This window comes from the organism of the source record quoted next, unplaced genomic scaffold (assembly GCF_019419815.1).
Source record: "Pyrus x bretschneideri cultivar Hongxiangsu unplaced genomic scaffold, Pyrus_bretschneideri_v1 Contig21, whole genome shotgun sequence".
NCBI lineage: Eukaryota > Viridiplantae > Streptophyta > Magnoliopsida > Rosales > Rosaceae > Pyrus > Pyrus x bretschneideri.
Genome location: NW_025999513.1, coordinates 7,145,633 through 7,172,500, shown reverse-complemented (window position 1 = coordinate 7,172,500; position 26,868 = coordinate 7,145,633). Strand labels below are relative to the sequence as shown.

Sequence of the window (26,868 nt, the reverse complement as noted above, 5' to 3'; positions counted from 1 at the left end):
TCAACCACTGAAGCAGAGTATAAAGCAGCAGCAATGGCAGCTCAAGAGAATGCATGGCTAGTACAGTTGATGAGTGATCTACATCAACCAGTAGATTATCCAGTACCATTGTACTGTGATAACCAATCGGCCATTCGCTTGGCGGAAAATCCAGTCTTTCATGCAAGAACTAAACATGTGGAAGTGCACTACCACTTTATCAGAGAAAAGGTTCTACAAGAAGAGATTGAGATGAGACAAGTCAAGACGAATGATCAAGTTGCGGACTTGTTCACAAAAAGTTTAAGTACAGGCAAGCTCGAAAATTTTCGCTGTCTGCTCAGCACAGTGCAAAGAATGAGAGCTGACATTGAGGGGGAGTGTTGAAAATCAATGTCAAAGTTAGGTATGGAAAATTAGGCAATGTTAGGCATGGTTGAATAAAAATAAATTAGGTGCAATTAATGTGTTTTGTGTGGTAATAAATAATCTTAGTTTATTCATTTGGTTTGCTATAAATACCCAAGTCCTCAAGCATTGTAAATCATCCAAGGAAAAACAAAGCCTAGAGCTAAATAAGAAAAGCTTTGCTAACTAGTTTGTTTTGTGAGCTTTCTTTAAGAGTGTGTTCTATTTTCTTCTTCTTGGGATCATTAGAGTTATCTTGGATACTCTTCTTATTCAACACCATCCATGCCTATAAAAGGAGAAGGCATCCACACCATTTGTAACAACAAATCAACAAACTAACCAAGCAAGCTTGTAATCAAGCAAGCAAGCAATCAAGTGAGAGTGAGAAGCAAGAATAGTCTTGTGGTAGTGTGAGTGATCTAGAGTTTGTCTCTAGAAAGTGAGTGAGTGTCATTGTTCTTGAGAGTGTCCTTTGAGAGTGTTGTAATATTTGTTTGTGTAATACAAGTAATTTGTTTACTTGTATTGTCTCTCCAACACTTGTGTTAGAGTTGTGTACTCTGAGTTTTTTTTTCACCCCAACAGGTTTACCTACACCTTGGTAAGCCATCGTGACTTTCTGAACAAATGCTGTAATATTATGTGTTTTACTTTTCTCATAAGGTATTGTATTATTGGTTTGAGATGTCATGTTACCAAAGATGTAGAGAAGTCTCTTTCTAAAAGATTTTTGTTCAGTGGAAATGGCAGTTTGAAATAGGTGCTGGGTCAGATCAGAGGTAGGTGGAAGGGTTCTGTGACGTCAATGGAAGTCTCAGTTACCAAGCTAATCATGTTTGCATGATGAGTTCATTGATGGAAAAAGAAATTTTAAGAAAGGATTTGATAAGAAATGAAATACCTACTATTATGGATTTTGTATGAGCTTGCAAAGCAAGAAACTTGGCTTGACTTTGTTTTCTATGATTTTTGGAGCAATGCTTGAGCCACTTTTGCTGTTTTGTGAATGAAAAAAATTGGGTTGTTGAGGGGGCACTTCAAGATAAAAACTCATTTGGGTTGAAATGCTGATAGTATACTATGTCAATCATGCACTGCTTTTTAACTTTATTTTACTAATTTTTTCCATACAATACGCAATTGGGTCCAAACATTGTCATTGTAGCATTCCAGGTGCAGGTAAATTTCTCTTACACTTTAGGGTTATAAGAGCAGGAAATTTATGGAAATCAAACAAACTTTACATACAGGAGGTTGCATTGTTCTACTGCATAAAAGATATTACATACTGTTCTTCCTTGGGTTTTTTATTTTATTTTTTTACTTGCAGTTGTTCGGAAGAAGAATAGAAGGGCTTTCTAAGATGAGGTACTTGCATGCACTGCAACCAAAGAAGCATAAATGCCATCCTGGATATTGAGCAACGTTTCATGCTTTCCTTTCTCTGCAATCACTCCATTTTTCACCACAGCGATTAAATCTGCAGTCTTAATCGTGGATAACCGATGAGCAACCACCACTGTGGTTCGATCCTCCATGACTCGGTCCAACGCTTCTTGAACCACTCTTTCTGGTTCAGCGTCAAGCGCACTTGTGGCTTCATCTAGTAGTAAAATCTTTGGTGCCTTCATTATAGCTCTTGCAATTGCCACCCTTTGCTTCTGTCCGCCGGACAATTGAATACCCCGCTCTCCTACGATTGTGTTATAACCCTGCATTGTTTCCAAACTTAACATGCATTAATCTTCAACGTTCTCAATATTTTTGCAAGTTTTAATCAATTAATCCTCGTTTATGCAACACCAAAAAGCGAAATGTAAACAAATGGAGCGGTTATATGCTTTGGTCACCAATGCTGGTCACTACACAACGGTAGTTAAATATTGGACTTGATAGCGAACACAGTTAAACACAATCACCAGATTGGTAAAATTAAAACGTTGGTGCCGAATGTGTTATTAGGTCTAAAACAGTGACCAAAATTGTGTTTTACGCATATTCTCAATAAAAATTTGATAAAAGCCGTATGTAAAACAGTGACCAAAATTTTAATGTCTTTCCAGTTCTATTTTTTTATTATATGTTTGAACTGGTCGTATTTCTGCACAAATTGACAAAGTCATTTAGTGCCTACCTGTTGTAAACTACTAATGAACTTGTGAGCATTTGCCAATTCTGCTGCAGCTATAATTTCAGCTTCTGTTGCATCCCCTTCCTTTCCATATGCAATGTTGGCTCGGATAGTTTCATTAAACAACACAGGCTCCTGGCTCACCAGTCCCATTTGCTGTCTCAACCACTTGAGCTGTAGCTTTTGGATTTCGATTCCATCCAGTGTAATATGACCCGAATCAGGGTCATAAAATCTCTGCAACAATGAGACTACTGTCGATTTCCCACTTCCACTTTCTCCAACCAGAGCAACCGTCTGAATAATATAAAATCAAGTTGTAAGTTCCGGTAGCTTAAATCTGATTATGAGGTCCAAATCTTATTATTGAGTAAATGAACGATGCAAGATGGTAAGTTACCTTGCCATGATGGATGGTCAAGCAAAGGTCCTGGAAGATTGGTACATCAGGCCTAGTTGGATACTTGAAACTCACATGGCGTAACTCAATTTCTCCCTTCACATTCTCTATAGTTGTTCCGAAGTTGTCACTAGAATCTATTTTTGATTTCCGGTCAAGGATTGCAAATATGGACGCAAGAGAGCTCTTTCCTTTACTTAAATCGGGGGCAAGGGAACCCAATTGAGACACTCCAACAGTTGCCATAGTGAGAACAAAGAAAACCTACAAACCAGACGAGCAAATTTGAGTAATGTATTGAATGGGCTATGAAGATTTAAATCTTTGGTAACAACTACTAATCTAGCAGAGTTTGGATATAAGCCGAAGATTTCTGTACTATTTTCTTCTTAAAGACTTGTAGTGCAAGGCAGAAAACATACCCGTAAAACATCAGAGAATGTTGTCTTGCCTTCTGCAACAAGTTGCGATCCAGCATAAAAAATATAGGCAAAAAGGGAAAATTGCAAAAAGAATGATAGACCAAATCCGATCCCACTGATTAACCCTCGTCTTATCCCTGTCTTAATAGGGCCTTCACATTTTCTCTGGTATAATTGCATCACCTTGTCTTCAGCACAAAAGGAAGCAATTGTTCTAATACTCCCTACAGCATCATTCGCTACTTGACTTGCCTCCTCGTACATTTTCTGCAAACATTTAGAATTTTCATTGTTAATTAAAAATTAGTCTTATACATATTCCGCATGTGAGATTGGATCATGTTTTGAACTGCACAGGCTACAAAATTGTATGTTGTAGATTTTTCCAAATTTGGATTTCGGAAATATACCTTTGCATCGGCACTAAATCCTTTCACGAACTTCATTTGAAAATAATCATTTACTGCTAGAGGAGGCAACAGAACAAGGGTTCTAAGAACGAGTGGCCAATTTGCCACAAAAGCAATAACCAAGCCAGCAATTGCGGTTGATGAGTTCTGAACATGCAAACCAAAAGCACCATCAACCAACCCTCGGAGATAAGCGATATCTGTAGAAAGCCTTGCACCAATTGCACCACTTGAGTGCTCAGGATCGTCAAACCAACTTACTTCCATGTGAACCACCTTCTCAAAACACATTGATTGGACTCGTTTTATTAACCTACCACCCACCACAGCAAAAAGGTATTGTCTTGATGGAAGTGTTATGCAAGACCCCACTCCAAGAACAGTGGAAATTAATGCCCAAAACTTGGAATTTTTGAGGAGTTGATGCGGCGGCTCATAGAAGATCTTGACTACACTAGCAATCAATAGCCCAAAAAAAGGGAAGATTAACCCATTGGCTATTGCAGCTATAGTAGCAAAAATTAAAACTGGGATCTCTGGCTTGTACAGGTAAGCAAGGCGGCGAAGTGAGACTTCTGGAGGTACTATTGATGATTCTGAAGCAGGAATATCGGATTCTTTAGGTGCTACTTCAAGGACACCTAGTGCAGGGGCCACATCAAATGAGATTGAGGGGGAATGATGGCTGCTATTCTGGGAATCCAATTCCACACTACTACGCCTTTCGTGATCATTCACATCAGTCTGTTCTGAAGCACTGCTCATTTCTTGCAACCTTATAAGCTGGCTATATGCTCCTTCAGGGTCCTTAACTAGCTCAGAATGTGGACCTGCTCAGTTTAAAAAAAAGAAGGGTATGTGAGGTAATTAATGAATATGATAAGAGTAACAACTGTCACACCAATGAACAAATACGTTACCTTTTTCAACGATTGTCCCTCTTTGTATAACAGCAATGGTGTCAGCATTCCTTACTGTGCTCAAACGGTGGGCTACAATGACCGTAGTGCGGTTAATCATAATTCTGTCTAATGCCTCCTGCACAACCCTCTCAGATTCTGCATCAAGAGCGCTCGTGGCTTCATCTAAAAGTAGAATTCTTGGGTCTTTCAAGATTGCTCTAGCTATAGCTACTCTCTGCTTTTGGCCCCCGGATAGCTGAGTCCCATGCTCACCAACCATCGTGTCTAGTCCCTAAAAGTATGTTACAAAACCAATAGAGGAAAATAAAAATCTGTAAGATCACTGATGTCTCAACAAGCTTTCATCGTTTAGGAAAAATTCATTGAAAACTATCAAAGCAAAATAGAGAATTTGACCCGAGGCAATTTTTCTATGAAGTTAGCAGCATTGGCAAGCTCTGCAGCGGCCCTTATTTCTTCTGTAGTTGCTCCATCCTTCCCATAGGCAATGTTATCTTTTATGCTACAAGTAAACAAAATGGGTTCCCGGCTGACAAGACCTATTTTCTGTCGGATCCATTTGAGCTGGTAATCTTTGAGATTAATACCATCAATAACAACTTCCCCAGATTCGGGATCATAAAATCTCTCAATCAAACTGATTACAGTTGATTTGCCACTTCCGCTCTCTCCAACCAAAGCAGCAGTTGCACCTCTAGGTATTGAGAGGGAAAATCCACGGAATATTTTTTCCTCCGGTCTTGCAGGATAGCTAAAATAAACATCCCTCAGTTCTATGTCTCCATGGATGTCTTGGCACTGCTGTCCATTAGTGTCATAAGAATCTATCTCTGGCTTTCTGTTAATTGTCTCAAACATCTTATAAGCTGCAGCTTGTCCAGCAGCAAATGCACTCACGCATGGAGAAGCCTGCCCAAGAGACCTGGAAAAGTATCAAGGAGACATGTTCAGATCATGATATTCTGAAGCATCAAATATTAAATTTTGAAGTGAAGAGTGGGAGTAGTCAATAACTTTAAGATATCACAACTTGAAGTGTATGCAGAAGTGAAAACATGTTTACTAGTGCAATTACGCAACTTACATGGAGATGTGTGCCCAAGAGACCTGAAGATACATAGACATGTTCATATCTTGATACTCAAGCATCAAATATTTAATTTTGGGGTAGTAGTAAATAAAAGTTGCATTCTTGCAGTGCACGTAAAATTAAACACGGACATATTACCAATGATAGTCATCAAATTCTATTGAACTGCAACTTACATGGAGCCAGTCAATACAGCGAAAAGTACATATATTACTTCTCCTCCTGTATATCCTCTTTCAAGAACCATCTTTCCGCCAAACCATATAGCCAAAGCATAACTAGACATCATAATAAGCATAACCAAGCCAAATCCAAAACCCGACGCCAAACCTTCTTGCACAGAAGAATTGTAAGCTTCAGTTAAGGAGGAGTTGTAATTGTCTATAGCTTGTTTTTCTCCTGAAAATGATGCAACCTGCATTACGAATTCCCATCAGTTTTAGTTTTATCGAAGACAATTTTATTCATTTTAGGGACAAGTAGGCGTACAGTTCTAATTGAACTAATTGTCTGCTCCACCACAGTTGCTGCCATGGAATAAGCAGCTTGTCCACGGGTTACCAACTTCGATGTAAGGATGCTCACGACCGCACCAGCGAGAACAAGAAGGGGAATAGAAGATAGCATGACAAGGGCAAGAAGCCATCCCTTAATAAATGCTATAACAAAGCCTCCCATAAATGTTGCAATTAACTGAATAACAGTTCCTACCTGACAGAAGAAAAGGAAAAATAAAAATAAAAGTTAATAGGTTACAAGAGAAAATGGCAATAACTTGAGGGTTTTATGTGGCATGTAAATACCTTCTCGCCCATGGCGTCTTGAATGAGCACAGTATCACCCGACATCCTCCCAACAATTTCCCCAGTGTTCGTTTCTGTATCGAAGAAGCCGACATCTTGCCTCAATATCGTTTTCAAGTATAAACTTCTTATTCGTGCAGCTTGTCTTTCACCCGTAATCATCCAGCAAGATACCTCTGACACATAGAAAACACTGGTTATCTCCGATAAGCCAAGTTATTTGTTTAATACCAGCAAGGAGTTCAGTAAAACTTACGTAGAAAAGCAGCAACACCAGCACCTAGAGCCAAGTAAACATACTTTACAGCCACCTGAGGATCGAATTGGACAAATTATTTATGATTCAACGGCACAAATATGAGAGTTGCTTAATTCAGAACTAATTTGGAGGGAGATGATCCTTTTGAGCAACCAAACTACAGATAGTAGAGAATCGAAAAAGCAAGTTCAAAAAAGGAATTGGAGAGTTCAGTTGACACAATTCTAATGGAACCGGATCAAAGAATTTTTATCTTTAGTTTGCTGCTGTGCTATTGTCTAGTTAACTTAGTTTCTATGCATATGTTGACTTCAATTTCTAGTCACACAACAATTACCTTGGGGACTGCATCCCCCACTTCTTTGATATTCCCAGTTCCTCGAAAAGAATTAATCACCTCTCCCAAGATTATGGTCATTAGAGGTGTACAGAGCCCATTTCCAATGGCACTGATTGTACCAACAGACATTAAGATGTAATCCAAGGTATCTGCAAAGGAGAAAAGCTTGTGAAATGGTACTTTTTTGGTGCCATCCTCCTTGTTCTTGCTTGTATCTTTCTTCCTGTTTTGGGAATCCTCCACCGCTGAGTGGCCTTTGGATGTTGCCGTGACCTGCTTCTTGATTACATCTTCATCCTCCGCCATTTCTTACAGTTTACTTGCTATATTTGACAAGCAACACCAATTCCGAAGGTTCAGTTGATTTGTTTTACGCAACACAAACAACTTGGGCAACTTGTACAATAAGATCAAAGCTGCAAGAGAAACAATTTATGGGTTTGAATTAGCAACGTTTTTTTGGAAAAAAAACAGATATACAGTTCATGAGCACTAAATTGACTTACAGTCCAAGGAACAGATGCATATGAAAGAAACAAAGAGAATGCATGCAACGACCAAAACTTTACATCTCGGCAGGCGGGGAAAATATACCCTCTACAAACAGAACAGGAAAGTCTGGACGGACACTAACAACAATTCTTTTGTTAATATACGGCAGTCATGCAATGTTATTGAAGAAGTAAAAGGATGTTGGAGAACAACACTTCACAAACACAATTAAAAAGGTAATTAACATTAATATCAAATGAAAGGACAAAGAGAAAAAACCAAGTGGGCGGCTAAAGGAGAAAAATTTTGAGAGCTAAGAGACATAACCACCAACATCTTAGCTGCAACTTTCAAAGTGTTATTAAAAACACTGATATCTGAAAAATTTTAAAAATACAATTCGTGTTCCTCCACTTCTGTCCCTGATTGGTTTCTCCGAGTCTCCGACCTCTGACTGGTTGCGAGCTACAATTATATTACTTTTACCTTAAAATTTTGCCAAACGATTTTTCAATGTGTTCATACTCACAACACATTTAAAAGAACAATACACTCCATTGCTTTATTTTACAGTTGGTTATTCTTGAAATACAGTAGAAGTATTTTTTTTAAAGCACAACAATCCCAAATTGATCCTAAGTAGTACGGTCTAGTGATATCCATATTCACTTGTAAGTGAATGATATTAGGTCGGAATTTCAAAAATGACGAGTTTTGCAACCAATTTATTCTTCTACTCTCTTAGTGTAAACATATTTCTCTATTAAAAAAAAAGAAAAAAGAATATGTCTGAAACTGCTTTTGAGGACTAAGAACAACTTAAAAACACATTATAAACAAATTATGAAAATGGTCATAAATCACAGTATAAACAAATTATCAGTTAACTCATCAACTTAAGGCCATAACGGGAAGTTAGTTGAGTGAGAAATATGCCCAATGAGTTTGTATTCAAACATAAGGGTTTTTCTTAAAATTTGCTTGTGAATGGGGGTAAATATAAAAGAGTGCTATTAGATCCACCTCGTTACACTATTTTTCACCCACCATAGAAACTTAAAAAATTAAAATGTTATTTCCCACCCACTATTATTCCCAAAATAACCTTCTTCTTTTTTATATATTACCTATGGCACTGCCTGAGCTGATTTCATTCCTCGAATGTGCTATTTGGATACCTAACAAGAATTCTCAGACCTCACCATTGGATTCGTCCAAGCACTTCGGCTGTATCCAAATGACAATCTTCAGAGAAAACAGCATGCCATCTTACAAATTCTGGTCTAATTGGAAAGAAAGCATCCAACTCAACTGTTGAAGCTTTCTTCATATAAAAAAATAAAATCAACGCCATTCTCTCTCACAACTAAGCATCCAAGATAAAACCAATTCAATCGCCTTCGGTTTTTCTTCACTAACTACAACCGTAGAAATTCAAATTAGATTTTTTCATTCGTCTTCGATTTTTTGAATAGAAATATTATAATAAATTTATAAACAGGGTCTAAAAGTCTTTTTTCTAAAGTATAAAAATGCCATTATCATTTTTATTAAAATGGGATGGAAAAAATAAGACAATGAGGTGGGTTTAGTATCACTCATATAAAATTTTCTATTTTCAATTTTACTTTTAGCTTTTCAGTTTTAAGTTTCTAATATCGCATCTGGAAGCAGAGATGAAGAACAAGTAGAGCTGGCCCTGGCCAAATGCGGGCAGGGCGATCGTTCGACGCCTCAAAAAATCAGTGCACCAAAAATATTAGGTGGTATATTCATATATGTTTTCAGAAGAGTATAAATTTATAAAATTTGGTTAAATAATCAAGTTTAATAAGAAGGGGTGGTTTCTCCTCCTTAAAATTAAAAAGGATGTTGCGGGTTCGAAACCCTATTTGTGGCTATGTTGATTGCAATTTTTAGAGGTTCATTCCAATTCAAGTCTAACCTTCAACAAGGAGTAATGCAAGGTAGATCAAATTTGCAAACCATATGACGTGTCACGAATAGAAAATAGTGCGTTAATCAACAATTAAATAGTAATCAAATCATCAACAATCATATTATATGGTTTACAAAATTTGATTTAAAATTTGGTCTCCTTAGTATTAGTTTTCAATAAATTAATATATGTATGTCTTTACCAATACTAGCCTACTAGGTTTAATTAGGTGCTCATGCATTGCTTAAACATATCAATTAAAGACTCGAAAATGTGAATAATTTTTTTAGTCCCATACTAACAAGGTTAGTAAATAAGCAAAAGACCTCACGATTTATGTAAAATAATTTAAAAGTTCACATAAAGGGGAAACAAAACCCATCGTCCATCTACTTGTACATCTGGGTTTTTTTTTTTTTTTTTTTTTGTTTCCTTCTCTCAATATAAAATAAATTGGTTTTTCCATGTTTCTAAATTATTGAGTTTGAAATATTTTTCTAAGTACAATTTTATCAAAATTATAATTGTGAAAGCTTATATAAAGTTAGGGCATATTTTTTAGCGTCACTCTGGATCTTAGAAATCTCAGGACCAATGCCGAAAACAACAGCAAGAATCCAGAAAAACAGAGGGGTACGGGAGGGGGAAGAATAAACTCCAAACACAGCACCTCCAACAAAAGCTTGAAATCATCCAAATCAAAGCCTGAAAATTACAGTAAATGAAAAACCAAAAATCCTCCAAAGAAACCGTTCTAGTCTTCCTCCTTAAAAAAAAAAGGTCAAAATTTTGAGATTTGATTAGAGAGAGAAATCATTTGGTTGACGAAGCAACAGTATTGAAAACACACGCAGGTGACATATTCATTAATATATTCCGTGTCACTCTCTAATTATTTGTTCTTTCTTTCTGTTGTCTAACGTTCAATTATTACTATTTCTTTACGTGTTATGTAAGCATATACGTTATACAGTACAAGAAAAAGCTGGGATTTAGACATATATTCATAGATTGACCAAAAAAAACAAAGACTTATATTCATAATTTATACATAAAAAGTTGTATTTTATCAAAGTGAGTACGTGGAAATGATAACCTAGGAATAAGACAAAAGTCGTAGCGAATAAAAACGATGGCGTCGATACGCCTTTTATTTTGCCACCACCACTACTGAGTCGTAGTGAATTCAGAAAGTCAGCAAAAGAATAAGACAAAAATCGTAGCGAAATAAAAACAATGGCATCAATATGATTATTTTTTGTGCCACCATCACCATTGAGCTGTAGTGGATTCAGAAATTTAACAAATGAATAAGACATGAATCGTTGCGAAATAAAAACTATGGCATAGATACGACTTTCTTTGTGCCACCACCACAACTGAGCCGTAGCGGCTTCAGAAATTTTTTCTTTGATTTTGCTTGCTTTAAATCGGTGAAAAAAATTTAGAAGAGACTTGTGATTCAAATAGTAAAAAGCGCTTGACACTAGAGTGACCACAGTCAAGGTCAGGTGTTCGAATCCTCCTCTCTAATCGACTTTATAATGGGTTGAGTTTATAATTGTTGTATTACATACTTATACATTTTACAAGATATAAAGTAAAACATAACAGGTACGCCTTGGTAATATACCTGTTTAAAAAAAACTAGGTATACCAATTGTTTAGATTAAATTTATAAACCATCTAACGTGTCACCAATAGAAATATATGTACGTTAATCAATACTTAAGTCATAATCCAACGCACAACCATGTTATATAATTTATAAAATTTCGTTTAAATAGATAGTCTCCTTAACATTACCCTTATATATTACATACTTATTCCTTGGATTTCCTATTCGACTGAAGTACTCGGAAGAATTACCGAAATGTAGATCTCTAAGATGAGGCACTTGCATGCAAAGCAACCAAAGAAGCATAAATGCCATCGTCGACGTTGATCAAAGTTTCATGCGTTCCTTTCTCTGCAATCACTCCATTTTTCACCACTGCTATTAAATCTGCACTCTTAATCGTTGATAACCGATGAGCAACCACCACCGTGGTTCGATCCACCATGACGCGATCCAGTGCGTCTTGAACAACTCGTTCGGATTCAGCGTCGAGCGCACTTGTGGCTTCATCTAGTAGTAAAATCTTTGGTGCCTTCATTATAGCTCTTGCAATTGCCACCCTTTGCTTCTGTCCGCCAGACAGCTGAACCCCCCGCTCTCCTACGATTGTATCGTAACCCTGCATTGTTTTCCGAAGTTAATATGTATAAATCTTCAACATTCTGAATATAATTTTGTAAAAATAAGTGATACAAACGTGCATTACAAACATAAAGATCGAATCTTCATATCTTTGAGTTGGCTCGATCTTCATGTTTTGCTACTGAACTTCTAAATCGTCATCTATTTGAGGTGGCTCAATCTTTATTTTCAGCTACGCATATTCCTAAATCATACCGATAAGAAAGAAATCGACGAAGTTTTTAAGTCAGTGCCTACCTGTTGTAAACTACTGATGAACTTGTGAGCGTTTGCCAATTCTGCTGCAGCTATAATTTCAGATTCTGTTACATCCCCTTCCTTTCCATATGCAATGTTGGCTCGGATGGTTTCATTAAATAACACAGGCTCCTGGCTCACCAGCCCCATTTGCTGCCTCAACCACTTCAACTGTAGCTTTTGGATTTCAATTCCATCTAGTGTAATGTGACCTGAATCAGGGTCATAAAATCTCTGCAACAATGAGACGACTGTCGATTTCCCACTTCCACTTTCTCCAACCAGAGCAACTGTCTGATAAACACAAAGTACATTTCCAAGTTCCAGAAACGCATATTAGACTACTAGACTACAAGGTCCGAATCTCGTGAATGAATTTAAAACGAGTACAAAGAAGAACAGTGCATGCTACTAAGTTACCTTGCCACGACGAATGGTCAAGCAAAGGTCCTGGAAGATTGGCACGTCAGGTCGAGTTGGATACTTGAAGCTGACATGGCGGAATTCAATTTCGCCTTTCACATTTTCTATCATTGTTCCAGAATCATCACTGGAGTCTATTTTTGATTTTCGATCGATAATTGCAAATATAGAAGCAGCAGAGCTCTTTGCTTTACTTACATCAGTAGCTAGGGAGCCCGACTGAGACACTCCAACAGCTGTCATAGTAAGAGCAAAGAAAACCTACAAACCAGAAGGGCAAAATTTCAGGCATATGAACAAATTTTCTGTGCCATTCACTACTTGAAGACTTGTAGAGGAAGGCAAAATAACTTACCCGGAAAACATCAGCGAATGTTGTCTTTCCAGCTGAAACAAGTCGGGCTCCGGCGTAAAAACTAGTGGCGTACACAGAAAACAGAAAAAAGAAGGATAGACCAAATCCTATTCCACTGATTAACCCTTGCCTAATCCCTGTCTTAATAGGGCCTTCACATTTTTTCTGGTACAATTCAATCACCTTCTCTTCGGCACAAAAGGAAGCAATTGTTCTAATACTCCCTACAGCATCATTCGCTACTTGACTTGCCTCCTCGTACATTTTCTGCAACCATTTAGAATTCAGTATCAATAAAAATTAGTCTTATACATATTATGTATGTGAGATTGGATCATGTTTTGAACTGCACCGGCAACAAGCTGCATACTATAATTTTTCTTAAAATTTTGGATTTCAGAGAAATACCTTCGCATCTGCACTGAATCCTTTCATGAACTTGACGTGAAAATAACCATTTACTCCTAACAGAGGCAGCAAAACAAGAATTATAAGTGCAAGTTGCCAATTTGCCACAAAAGCAATCAACAAACCAGCAATTGCAGTTGCTAAATTCTGAACAAGCAAACCAAGAGCATCTCCAAGCAGCCCCCTCAGAGAAGCTGCATCTGCAGAAAGCCTTGCGCCAATTGCACCACTTGAGTGCTCAGGGTCGTCAAACCAACTTACTTCCATGTAAACTACCTTCTCAAAGCACATAGATCGGACTCGTTTTATTAATTTAAATCCAGCCACAGAAAAAAAGTAGTGACTTGCTGGAAGTGCTATTAAAGATCCCACTCCAAGAACAATAAAGATTAATGCCCAAAACTTTGAATGCTTCCGGAGTTCTTGAGGTGGCTCAAAGAAGGTCTTTATTACACTGGATAACAATAACCCAAAAATAGGTAAGACTACCCCATTGGCTGCTGCAGCTATTGTACCTAGGAACAACACTGGGATCTCTGGCTTGTTCAGGTAAGCTAGGCGGCGAAGTGAGACTTCTGGAGGTACTCTTGATGATTTTGAAGCAAGAATATCAGATTCTGCAGGTGCTGCGTCAAGGACACCTATTGCAGTGGGCATACCAAATGAGATTGAGAAGGAATGACGACTACTGTTTCCTCTTCCAGATGATCCCTGGCTTATGGATCGTAAGAGTGAAAATCTTTGACTTGAATGTCTCCGAGAATCCACACTACTAATTTCTGGCCTATCATGATCATTCACAGTCGTCTGTTCTGACACACTGCTCATTTCTTGCAACCTTATAAGCTGGCTATATGCTCCTTCAGGGTCCTTAATTAGCTCCGAATGTCGACCTGCTCAGTTGAAAAAGTTCGGTATGAGAAGTACTCATTAATTAAGATTATGGTAACGATACTTTAAACTTGATGAAAGTAAGACTGGGAACTCGAATGGTAAGATAGAAAACAAATGTGTTACCTTTTTCGACGATTGCCCCTCTATGTATAACAGCAATGGTGTCAGCATTCCTTACTGTACTCAAACGATGGGCTACAATGACAGTGGTGCGATTAATCATAATTCTGTCCAATGCCTCCTGCACAACTCTCTCAGATTCTGCATCGAGGGCACTTGTGGCTTCGTCTAAAAGTAGAATTCTTGGCTCTTTCAGGATTGCTCTAGCTATAGCAACTCTTTGCTTTTGGCCCCCAGACAGCTGAGTTCCATGTTCACCAACCATTGTGTCTAGTCCCTAAAAAATTAATTAAACGAGCTGAATTAGGATATGTTTCCATCTTTGAATGTATTGAAATGGTAAGATCAACAAAGAAACACCCAAACTTAAAGAGTGTGTATAAACGAATTTAACCTGTGGCAGTTTGTCTATGAATTTAGCAGCATTAGCAAGCTCTATAGCAGCCCTTATTTCATCGTTAGTTGCACCGTCCTTCCCATAAGCAATGTTATCTTTGATGCTAGAAGTAAACAACACGGGTTCCTGGCTGACAAGACCTATTTTCTGTCGGATCCATTTCAGCTGGAACTCTTTGAGATTAATACCATCAATAAGAACTTCCCCAGCTAAGGGATCATAAAACCTCTCAATCAAACTGATCACAGTTGATTTACCACTTCCGCTCTGCCCAACCAAAGCAGCAGTTGCACCGCTAGGTATTGAGAGAGAAAATCCATGGAATATTTGTTCATCTGGTCTTGCAGGATAACTGAAATAAACATCCCTCAGTTCTATGTCTCCACGGATGTCTTGTAACTGCTGCCCATTAGTGTCATAAGAATCTATCTCCGGCTTTCTGTTAATCGTCTCAAACATTTTATAAGCTGCGGCTTTTCCAGCAGCAAATGCACTGAGGCATGGAGAAGCCTGCCCAAGAGACCTGGAAAAGTATCATGGAGACATTTTCATATCATGATATTCTGAAGCATCAAATATTAAATTTTGAAGTGAAGAGTGGGAGTAGTCAATAACTTTAAGATATCACAACTTGAAGTGTATGCAAAAGTGAAAACATGTTTACTAGTGCAATTACGCAACGTTCACAAAAAAATTTCATCAAAATTTATCGAAATGCAACTTACATGGAGGCAGTCAACGCAGCGAAAATTACATTGATTACTTCTCCTCCAGTATATCCTTTTTCAACTATCATCTTTCCGCCAAACCATATAGCGAAACCATAACTAGACATTATAATAAACAGAATAACACCAATCCCAAAACCAGAAGCCAAACCCTCGTGCACACCCGACTTGTAAGCTTTTATTAAGGAGTTGTTGTAATTAGCTATCGCCTGTTTCTCTCCTGTAAATGATACAACCTGCAAGGGAATGCTCATCGTTTTTGTTCTATACCAAGATAATATAGAGAATAAAATTAGAATCTGTAGACAAGTAGGCATACAGTTCTGATTGAACCAACTGTCTGCTCTACCACAGTTGATGCCAGTGAATAAGCAGTTTGCCCACGGGATGCCATCTTCGATAAATTGATGCCCATGACAGCACCTGAGAGGACAAGAAGGGGAAGAGATGATAGCATGACAAGGGTGAGAAGCCATCCCTTAATAAATGCTATTATGAAGCCTCCAATGGATGTGGCAATTAATTGGATGAACCTTCCTACCTGCAATAAGAACATGAAAAAAATTAGAGGCTGTTAGAGAAAATGGAAATCATTTCAGGCTTTTGTGTAGCATGTAAATACCTTCTCGCCCATGGCCTCTTGAATGAACACAGTATCACCAGACATCCTGCCAATAATTTCCCCAGTGTTCGCTTCTTTATCGAAAAAACCAACATCTTGCCTTAATATTGTTTTCAAGTATAGACCTCTTATTCGTGCAGCCTGTCTCTCTCCGGTGATCATCCAGCAAGACATCTCTGACATATAGCAAAAGATAATTTATTATCTCAGTTTCCAATTAGCCAAGCTATTTCTTCAGTACTATAAGGGAGCTCGGTAATACTTACGCAGAAATGCAGCAGCACCAGCTCCCACAGCCAAGTAAACATACTTTAGAGCTACCTGAGGATATGATCCTTTTTTAGCAACTAAACCGCAGACACCGGAAACCAAGTTAAAAGTTCAAAAATAGAAGTTCAGACACAAACCCTAATGGAACAACCATTTGGCGGCTGAAATAGAGAAGATTTGAATCGAGTTCATGATTCCAAGTAAGTCCTTTAAAGTGCACCCCTTTATGTGGGACTTATAAGACACGGAATGTTGGACTGTTGTCCAATTTCATAAGTTTAGTCTTAAAATGTATGAGTTCAACACACAACGCCATGACATTAGTGTCGTTTAATTGAAATAGTCGAGTCCAGGCCCCAGGAGTAATTCCTAGTGAAGATGTATTCGTAAAGAAAACTTTTTACCAGGCTCTAGCCACAGAATATTTACCTTAGAAACAACATCCACAACATCTTTGGTATTCTCAGTTCCTCCAAAAGAATCAATGATATCTCCCATGATTACAGTCATTAGAGGCATACAGAGCCCGTTTCCAACGGCGCTGATTACACCAACAGACATTAGCATGTAATCCAAGGAATCAGCAAAGGAGAAAAGCTTGTAATATGGTACTGTTTTGGTGCCATCCTCCTTGTTCTTGCTCGTATCTTGCTGGGTGTTTTCAGAATCCTCCACTGCTGCGTGCTCGTTTGTTACTGTCGTGCCCTGCTCCTTGACCACATCGCCCTCCACAGGATTTACCTCAGCCATGTCTCTCACAGGAGTAGTGTTAACTTGCTGTTTTACAACACAAGCAACTCAGACAAGTTGGATGATGAGATCAGAGCCGCAACAGGAACAATTTATGGTTTGAATTACCAACCAAACTGTCTTAAAAAAAAAAATTAAAAATATAGTTCATCAAAGAATGGATGGAAAATTTGTTGTAATATAGTATAGGATTTGATTATTCAGCCAAAAATTAAAAAATCATTCAGCAAAATGTTTGCCATGAAAAATTATTCTCCAAAAAAAAAAAAAAAAAATTCAAAAGCTTCACATAGCAATCATGCAATGCAAGGAAGCTAATTCTTGTGAGTATCATACATCAAAAGAAGAAATAAAAAGCTGCAGAGAAGAGAGAACAAATATTTACAACCTCAGCAGACCAAATTCCAACCTCCACAACACACAAATAAGCACTAATTAACATGAAAGCGAAGGATCAAATCAAAAGACAAAGAGAAGGAAAGCAATGCTGCTAAAGGAGAGAATATATCGTAACATAATGAGCAGTGAAGAAACAAGCTTCTTACCACTTTGTGAGAATTTGTTGCTTAATTCCCTGCCAAAATATTGGTTTTATAAGCCACGATCAGTCCAAAGTCAAAATTTCCAGAACAAAAGTTGAAAAAAAGTTGTTAATTTGAACTGAGTGGGAAGAAATACGATTCGAGTTCTCTACCTTTTTGCTTTGATAGGATGAGTTTTCTTTTTCCTTTTCAGTTCTTCTGGGAGTGTGGAAATGTGATGGTAACTTTGGGTTGGTTTGGCATTTGGGTTGTGATCGAATATTATCAGATCCTTTGTCTGCTCTGCTGTTTGTAAATGGCGACGCAGCCGTCCCATTTCGGTGATCCGGTGGTCAATTGTTCTCAATCGTCACGAGACTTTGGGAAAATTAAAATTAAAAAAAAAAAAAATTGTACTCAATCATCCTGCCCCCCGCCAAAGTTTTGGTTTTGTTTTTTTTAAGGGGAAATTAGAATGTCCTACATCTTTTCTATAGTTATTAGATTAAACATTCATAAGGATTTGATTAAGGTGCTTCTATCAATTGCCACCTCAATAATTTTTTATTTATTTAATTTCCATGTCATTAATTTAAATGCATTTATATAGAGGCATAAGGTAGCTTAACAACTAATTGCCTATAATATAAGAATTTAATTTCATCAATCCCCTTCTACACATTAAATGACATTTTTTTAATAAAATAAAATAAAAAATTAATTAACTAATTCCTCATTTCCTTATTATCAGTATTTAAAAAAAAAATACTCTTTCTATTAAAATTGTCTCTATAAAAAGTCTTCAATACATATTTTTTTTCATGTATAGATACATAAAAAAAATATACTTAAAACTTATGGTACATTTAAGAACAAAAGTATCGACTTTTGGTACGTTTAGATTTCAAATGTACCGAGAAACCAAATGTACCATAAAACCAAATGTACCCATTGTTATGTAACCTTTTTGGTATGTTTAGATTTCAAATATACAGAGAAACCAAATGTACCAAAATTTCAAATGTACCATAAAACCAAATGTGCCCATTGTTAGGTAACCCTTTTGGTACATTTAGATTCCTATTGTACCAAAAGACCAAATGAACAAAAAATCCCAAATGTACCACAAAACCAAATGTCTCTATTAGATAACCCTTTTGATACATTTACATTCCAAATGTATCGAGAAATACAAAAAATCAAATCCACTATAAAACTAAATGTGTCCATATTATAGGTAAGTAGACATAGCTATATAATCAAACAAATCTTTATTACGTGTTGGGTCTTCTAAATAATAAAATTTGACAATTTTTTTTTATAAATATTCTATTATATTCACAAAAAAAAGTAAAAATTATAACAAACAATAAAAAAATGCATAGAGATGGATAATAAATGCATAAATGTAGGAATAATAGGACAAGAAAAAAAAAACTGAAATGCCCAGGAGAAGTCGTGAAAAATTGAAATTAATAACCAAAATTTTAGGAAAATGTTTGATCAAATTTTCAAAAGGAGTATATGTTTAGTCTAAAAAAAATTAAAAAACGAGTCGCCTATATCAAAATGCCCTTTTTTCTAATTACAAGCTTTTCATTTCTAACAAAAATGCTACTCTTACCACATTTGCCATACCATAGTTGTAGCATGATGTGATCATGTGTTGATGGGCCCTACCTCTATTAGAGAGGACATATGAAGAGATTTTTCAGTGTGCTGGGAACACGGTCCGAAACATCAAATGTAATAATACAATTGGTTGAAAAACTTTAAAAAAAAATTCTAACCAATTGTATTATGACACTTGGTGTTCCGAGCTGTGTTCTCAACACACTGAAAATTTCTCGTACATATAGACAATGAAAAATGTAATAAGTGTAACATTACTCTCTTTCTAAACTTCGGGCATCATAGTGAGTTGAATAGAGAAACTATTAAAATAATTGATTTTGACATAGGATCATACATTCAAACTAATGCAATGCAGAATTGGATATGATTTCAAAACTTCAAATGTAGTTTGAGAAAATTGGTATGAGCTGACACGTAAGTCTCACATGCGTTCATTTTAATATGGGACTAACGGAAGTTTTATATGTATATATACACACACAATGATTTCTATTCTACGTGATAAGAGTTTGAACTAGGACACACAATAGGTCAACAATTAACAACGTATCGAACTTAATACAATTATATAATACATCATTATCATTTATGTGAGTCAAATCTGAAACTTGTTATTTGCGTGGTATCACCATAGAACCGAGAAAGTTTTGAATTCAACCACAATTGCCAAAAACTTTAGGGGCATTTAGACTTAAGGACCTAAAGAAGATCATTTTTTTTCATTATAACCGGGATGCTTTTATAAATCTAGTTTTAGTCCCTAACTTTAAAACTCATTATTAGTCATATTAAATACCGCTGCCCCCTTTTATTATTTTCAAATTTTCTTTCTAAAATTCCTAATTTAATCATCAACTAGACCTTAAAATAGGAATTTTTATTTCTACAAATCAAATTTAGCAATTTAAAATGGAAGACTTTTTAATACATTTTGCTAATGAGAATTACACTATATAAATCACAAAACCAAGCAAATAACTAATATGCAGACACAATAAATAATATACATAATAAAGGTACATGAATACACACACACACACACACACATAGGTTCATATGTATAAGTACACAAATGTATATATAGGTGCATATATATGGGTACATAAATATATATTTATGTACATATGCATAGGTACACAAATTATGTATACATATATATACGTGCATATAAACATATATGTATTGTTACCACTTAAGCAATTTTTTTACACGTATTGAATACACATTAAGTAAAAATCTTTAATTTATAATACTAAAAATAAAACAAAACAAAAGTTAATAATTATTAGCTAGATTTTAGGGGATATATAACCAAAATCAGTATTTAATCTTACACCCAACTTTAATGAAAAATGTATCTTATTATAATATAGTTTCCTAAAAACTTTGTTACCACATGTAAAACTGCGGTATCACCATAGGACCACAAAAAAATGTGGCCAAAACTTTGAACCCAAACCCATAATAAATAGCAGCCCTAAGAAAAAAAATGATAAATTTGGCTAAGACTTTAAAATCCTATAACTGTAATTAGAAATAACAAATTAACCTATTGAGTTGTTAATTAATAATCATTAAGGTTTGTTTAGTTTGATTTTACCATTGTATAATGATGAGATTGATAATTATGACGAAGATGTAATTGTAAAATCAAACTAAATAGATTTTAAGAGCAATTCCACGTGTTACCCAAGAGCGCAAAGGCAAGGACTTCTCTGTTGTCCTTTGACCTTAAAAAACTCGTCCACCAGCCCATAAATGTAACCACAAATGGCGAGCCAAGCCGAGTTCAACCCAGTGACAGTGCAAGAGTCACATTGTGGTCCACCTACTAACTTGGCTGACGTCAGGATGATGTCAGCCATGGCATACTAATGATGTCAGCCATGAGGTCAGCCAGGTTATACTATTTTTATGTGTCTAACGAGTGTAATACACACGCATCCATGTGAGTGGGCTGACTTGTTCTACCGTTGTAGGGCCCTCATGTGGTCCAACAACCTAGTTCTTTTTTGGTTGGTCACGTGGTGCCTTGCAAATCGTTAGATTTCAAACGGAAAAAACATCTCATGGCCTATATTATTCTTGACATAAATTTTTATTTAACAAATTAAAATGTTGAAAAATGGTTTTAAAACTTAAAAGAAAAATTAGAAAAAAGAAAATATTTTTAAAAACACCAAAAAAATGCAACAAAACATAAAAATAATGAAAAAGTATATTTGTGAATACTAAACACTGTTGCCATCGTCCAACAGATGGTGTTGCAAAAATACAATTACTTTTCAAAGTGAATAATAACTGTCATAGGGTTACCTTTTCTCTTGCCCTTGCCTAACTAGTTAAATTGCTTTTTTCTTTTCTTTTTTTTTAAATTGCTTTAATAATTACAAATTAACAACCTAATAGATTAATTTGCTACCTTAAACTCTAACAACCTCAAAATCCTAATAATCTCATAGATGACAAGAAATCAAATTGGTCACCTAGCAATGCATATGTGAAATATTAATTAACATATTTTATATGTCAGTCTCTAATTATTTGTCCTTGTTTTTTTGTTCTCTAGCATTCTATTAATATTTGGTCATGATATATATGCTAACCAAAGCATATCACCGCATTAGGTAGGATATGATGCTGCTTTAGCCCTTAACCACTGTCTACTGTCTGCATAATGGAATGAGTAAAATAAAGAGCTTGCATTTGGATTTATGTTCATAATTTGGACAATGGTTAAGTTGCATTGGCGGATTCAGAAAATTTTCTTTCGCTCCTTCTTGCCTTTCTTTATCCCGAAGGATTGTCAAACAGCTTGTACTAGGACAACGGTCGATGTACAAAATTGGATCAACTTAGATCCTATAGTAAAATCACACAAAGGCATAAAAACACAAATGTATCGTGATTTACTTAAATTTAAGCCACATCTTGTAGAATTATCAGAGAGACGGGCCGTGGGACGCAAGTAGTGGGTCACACATGAGAGATTCACACATCGACAACCACATGGATCCAAGGGGACCCACCTTACACGTGGGGCCAAGGGACCCACCATCATCGCGCGGGGCCAAGGGGACTCACCCATCACGTGGCAGTACAGTACGGGTTCGCTTTCTAGCTCTGATACCATGTAGAATTATCAGAGAGACGGACCGAAGGTCCACTTCCAACAACGTTGATACTGTTCCTAACTTGGTAATTATCACCTACACAATCCGTCAGGTGCGGGGTTTTATCACAAAATATCTCGGTGTTAGTTGGAGTGGGGTTAAGATATTTACACTCTTTTTTTTCCATTAATACGGTCAATGTGGGACATTTCAACATATCTATGTTGGTGTAGTTTCTGTTTTCATTGTATAACCAAAGCAGTTACATTGTACATAGAGGCTTGAGCCTTTAGCGAGTAAAGGACCTATGGTTGAGGCTACAATGAGAGACCCCCTCCCTAGGAGGGATTTTTCGGTGTACCCGGCACACCAAAAAAATTTGGTGTACCCTCACTCATAATGGTGAGGGTGCACCAAAAAAATTTGGTGCACCCTCACTTTTTGTACACCAAAAAAATTCTAATGAGTGAGGGTACACCAAAAAAATTTGGTGTACCCGGTACACCTAAAAATTTTCGCCTCCCTAGAATGAGTGAGGAGTCCTTTTACAGGACAAAGGGTTTTCCTCTTTTTTATATAAACAAGATTAAATAGTGATGTGCAAAGAAAAATAAACGGTGTAATCATCATGTCCTTGTATCTTAATATATGCGTCATGTTTCGTGCATGTTTGTTTAATAAAGGGATGACATGATTCTTTTTACGGAGACTAATTGGCCTCTCTCCATTTGCAGCCAAAGAGGAAGGAGCTAAATATAATCTTTTTAATATAACTCACTAACTCATAGCTACGTTAAGAAAAGAAAAAGAAGCAATCTGACATCAGTCATGACAAAGGCAACTCTCAGCTGTGTTTTTTCCTCCGTCGGATTAAGCTTTTTGAATTTGTGGATTGGTTAGGGTGGAGTTGTTGTCTTTGATATTTGCTTATTGGCCCAGTTTCTTTTTTATTTATTAAAAAGGACTACCGGCCAACTCACTGGATGATAAATCGTTATGCAGATTTACACATCAGTTTCTGAGTAGATGATGGTGAATTTGGTACTGTAGAAACAGAAGAAAATGACCAGCGTGATTATAGTATTTGTAAGTCGTAACGGTCATGACTAATAGAAAGGCTTTCTATGAATATTTGAAACGGTCATAATGGATATATTTTGTATTATTGTTTAGTAGTTTGAATCAGAAGACCTTTCTTCGTACTACAAGAAGTCTGATGAGTCGTTCAAGTGTAGGGTTTTTATATCACAAAGAACATCGGTGTTATTAATATTATTATATGTGGATCTCACTTATATTAGAGGATTCATCTTTCAACACGTTCTTTGTGTATGGACGATGAAGTCATTAGAGTCAAATACATTTTGAGCCGATCACACAAATAGTCTACTATGCTAGAATGCTAGAATGAGCATTCAACACAAAACCAATTGGCTACAGGTGCTTCAGGCACTTGCATGCAGTGCAACCAAAGAAGCACAAATGCCATCCCGGATATTGAGCCAAGTTTCATGCTTTCCTTTCTCTGCAATCACTCCATGTTTCACCACTGCTATTAAATCTGCACCCCTATTCGTGGCTAACCGATGAGCAACCACCACCGTGCTTCGATCCACCATGAGGCGATCCAATGCGTCTTGAAACCATTTGTTCAGATTCAGCGTCAAATGTAGAGCGCTTGTGGCTTCATCTAGTAGCGGTATCTTTGGTGCCTTCATTATAGCTCTTGCAATTGCCACCCCTTTGCTTCTGTCCGCGGGACAGCTGAATCGTGCTCTCTATTACTCTAAAACTTTCTCGACGTAATTTTGTAATTTCATCAACTAGTCCTAATTTAATTATGCACACAGGAAATATGCACAAATAGAATCGCTTATATACTTTTGATCAAACATACAACTAGGGGACAGTAAACAGACAACAAGCCGTATACATAGTGTGCATGCGTTCCTTGTCTGTTTAGTGTCCATACAGTTCTATTTTTGATCAAAAATTTGTGACTGGTCATCCTTGTGCACAGATTGACAAAGTTTTTATGGAAACTTCTAATGAATTTGTGAACATATGCCAATTATGCTGCAACTATAATTTCACGAAAAAGTGGAAGAAAAAAAATATATAGGGTTCTTTAGATATAGACCATTGCAACTCTTATTTCCTATATAAAAACCCCACCTAATTATAAACATCCAAATAAAACCCAAATTTAAAAGTGATTGTCATGTAGGAAAGTAATTGACCTATTAATACAAAATATTTACAACTTGTACCACAATATTCAAAATAAATCAATAAATATTAATACTCACCTTAATTACAATGAACAAATAATTTATTGCATATTATTACCCCTAACACACACATATATATATACATATAAACGTTTAAATGTATATAGTACTACCATAAGCTCTCTCTCTCTCTATATATATATATATAGTACTACTACATATACGTTCAAATATATATATATATATATATATATATATATATATATATATATAGGGTTAATCTCTGTTTACTACTCTGAATTTTCGTGAGTTTCAACATTTGGTACATGAAGTTTTTTTCATCCCAGAGTCAAACCTCAAGTCTTAATTTTGGGGCAATTTCATACATCCGTTAAGTTTTTCGTTAAAAATTCTGTTAAATGATGATGGGGCGCCCACGTGGACAATAACTGAGCGCCACGTGTCAATATGGGCCCACTTTAATATTAAAAAATACAATAAAAAATTTAATATTAAAAAAAAAAAGTTTCTGGGCCTTAAAGTCTTACCCGTCTTCTACCTCCCCCAACCCCTTGCAACCCACACCCAACCCTTCTGCAACCGGCACTAAACCTCCTCCCTTCTGTCTTCTATGCCATTGTTTTGATCGCCGGCGACCCCTGCAATCCTCGACCCCATTCATCCCCCCTCTCCTCTGCACACCCTGTCATCTCCCGACCTTCCTTTCTCCGACTAATCAATTCCTTGTTGTCCATCACCTTTGCTACAAATACGCACCCCTGTGCCCCACCAAGGGACTTCAACTCGGCCAAGTAGACGGAGCCGAGGTTAAAGGGAGAGTTGCCAGATCAGGATTTGGATCGGATCTTGTAGATTGCGGACCAAAGAGGGTCGGAGGAAGAGGATTGGGGTTGGGACTTGGGGACTACGGAGGCGAAGAGGCGAGCGGAGGAGGAGGCGGAGGGCGGGAGTGTGGATTCGGAGTTGGTTGTGTAGCCAATTGCTCTGAACAGCTCGAATATTCCCATTCTCTCTCTTTAGGGTTTTCTGAAACTTGTTGAAAGACAATAAATAGAAGAGACAGAGAAGAAAATGGAGACGCCAAGCAACGAGGAGAGGGACTGAGACGGGGAAGGAGGGTTTAGGCCTAGAAACTTGGTGTGGTGGTGGAGGTGAAGCTCCGGCTTTGGAAAGAAGGGAGGGAGGAGGTCGGGGGTTGAGGCCTATAAACTTTTTTTTTTTTTAGTATTTTTTAATATTAAAGTGGGCCCATATTGACACATGGCGTTCAGTTGTTGTCCACGTGCGTCACGTCATCAGTTAACAGAAGTTCTAACGGAAAACTTAACGGATGTATGAAACTGTCTCAAAATTAAGACTTGGGGTACGACTCTGGGATGAAAAAAACTTCATGTACCAAATCCTTCGTTTTTGTTGCGCAAAATAATCTCCCGCGGGATCGTGTCTTTAATTTTCTTGGCTATTTTGTTTGGAGTCCCTCTTTTCACAAAATTGGTGCACATCTGTAAAGGTTTCTATGCTTTTTCCGACCAAAATCAGGCTAACCGGACCTCGCCGTTATCACCAATCGGCTTCCTTTCATCTCTGGAGCAAAAACCACTATTTGCATGCCTGGATCATTACGATTTAGGTGAATCATAGTAAGTTGCTGTCCAGTTTTTATGGCGAGGGTTTCCGAGTTTTTCGTTGAGTTTCTTATTTTATTTTTTGTTGTTTTAAGGAACTAGAGCCTTTCCATGCTCGAGCTCCACAAGTATGGCATTGCTCTTTTTACATGTTTTTGCTTTGATTCCTGTTTTTTCCAAGGCTGGTGTGGCGATTCTCTGTGAGGATTGCAACGGGAGAGGGTGGTTGCTCTGTGGTTTTAGAATTGGTCCTACGCCGGTGTTCGGAAATGTTTCCTCAAATGCAGTTGGGGATGAACATGGATCTCCTACCATTCAAGAAATAAGGGTAGAAAATCTGTTTCCGGGTGAAGCTTCCATACCTAGGGCTACAGGATGAAACAAGGCCCAAAAATTGAAGAAAAGGGTAAGGTAAATGATGATTACGCCTTTCAATAGGAAATGGTGTCCTCATTGCGATTAATGACGGAACAAAATATCTTTGCCACAGAAGAAAGGAACCGTAGGCACGAAGAACGGGCAAAACAAATACAAGAAGAGATAGACGATAGGAACATGCAAAGGAACACTTCGGATTACACTCCAATGAGTAAGGCATATTTTGATAGGAAAAAGAGGGAAATTATGGCCCAACGGGAGTTATTTACATTCGACTATAC

At 37.0% G+C, this 26,868-nt stretch overlaps 2 protein-coding genes across 3 annotated transcripts; both read right to left on the bottom strand.

The window, feature by feature from the left end:
* Positions 1–1,568: 1,568 nt before the first annotated feature.
* LOC125477331 (ABC transporter B family member 11-like) lies at positions 1,569–7,474 on the bottom strand. The gene is made up of 12 exons (XM_048584302.1): positions 7,166–7,474; positions 6,826–6,880; positions 6,570–6,745; positions 6,256–6,477; positions 5,943–6,181; positions 5,073–5,598; positions 4,674–4,947; positions 3,754–4,583; positions 3,344–3,610; positions 2,922–3,185; positions 2,525–2,818; positions 1,569–2,102 (listed from the first exon to the last, which is right to left on the bottom strand). The coding sequence occupies exons 1-12, from the start codon at positions 7,472–7,474 to the stop codon at positions 1,749–1,751; spliced, it is 3,810 nt and encodes a 1,269-aa protein (XP_048440259.1). The 3' UTR covers positions 1,569–1,748.
* Positions 7,475–11,312: 3,838 nt separating this feature from the next.
* On the bottom strand, positions 11,313–17,978 carry LOC103950333 (ABC transporter B family member 11-like). Of its 2 annotated transcripts, none has more exons than XM_048584301.1 (14): positions 17,758–17,978; positions 17,609–17,637; positions 16,743–17,179; positions 16,310–16,364; positions 16,044–16,219; positions 15,741–15,962; positions 15,419–15,657; positions 14,691–15,216; positions 14,300–14,573; positions 13,283–14,175; positions 12,875–13,141; positions 12,517–12,780; positions 12,097–12,390; positions 11,313–11,836 (listed from the first exon to the last, which is right to left on the bottom strand). In XM_048584301.1, exons 3-14 carry the CDS (start codon positions 17,061–17,063, stop codon positions 11,483–11,485), a joined length of 3,885 nt encoding a protein of 1,294 aa, XP_048440258.1. In that variant the 5' UTR covers positions 17,064–17,179; positions 17,609–17,637; positions 17,758–17,978; the 3' UTR covers positions 11,313–11,482. The 2 variants fall into 2 exon arrangements, with proteins under 2 accessions (XP_048440258.1, XP_009359803.2); XM_009361528.2 differs by having other exon boundaries at positions 16,743–17,090.
* Positions 17,979–26,868: the final 8,890 nt, after the last annotated feature.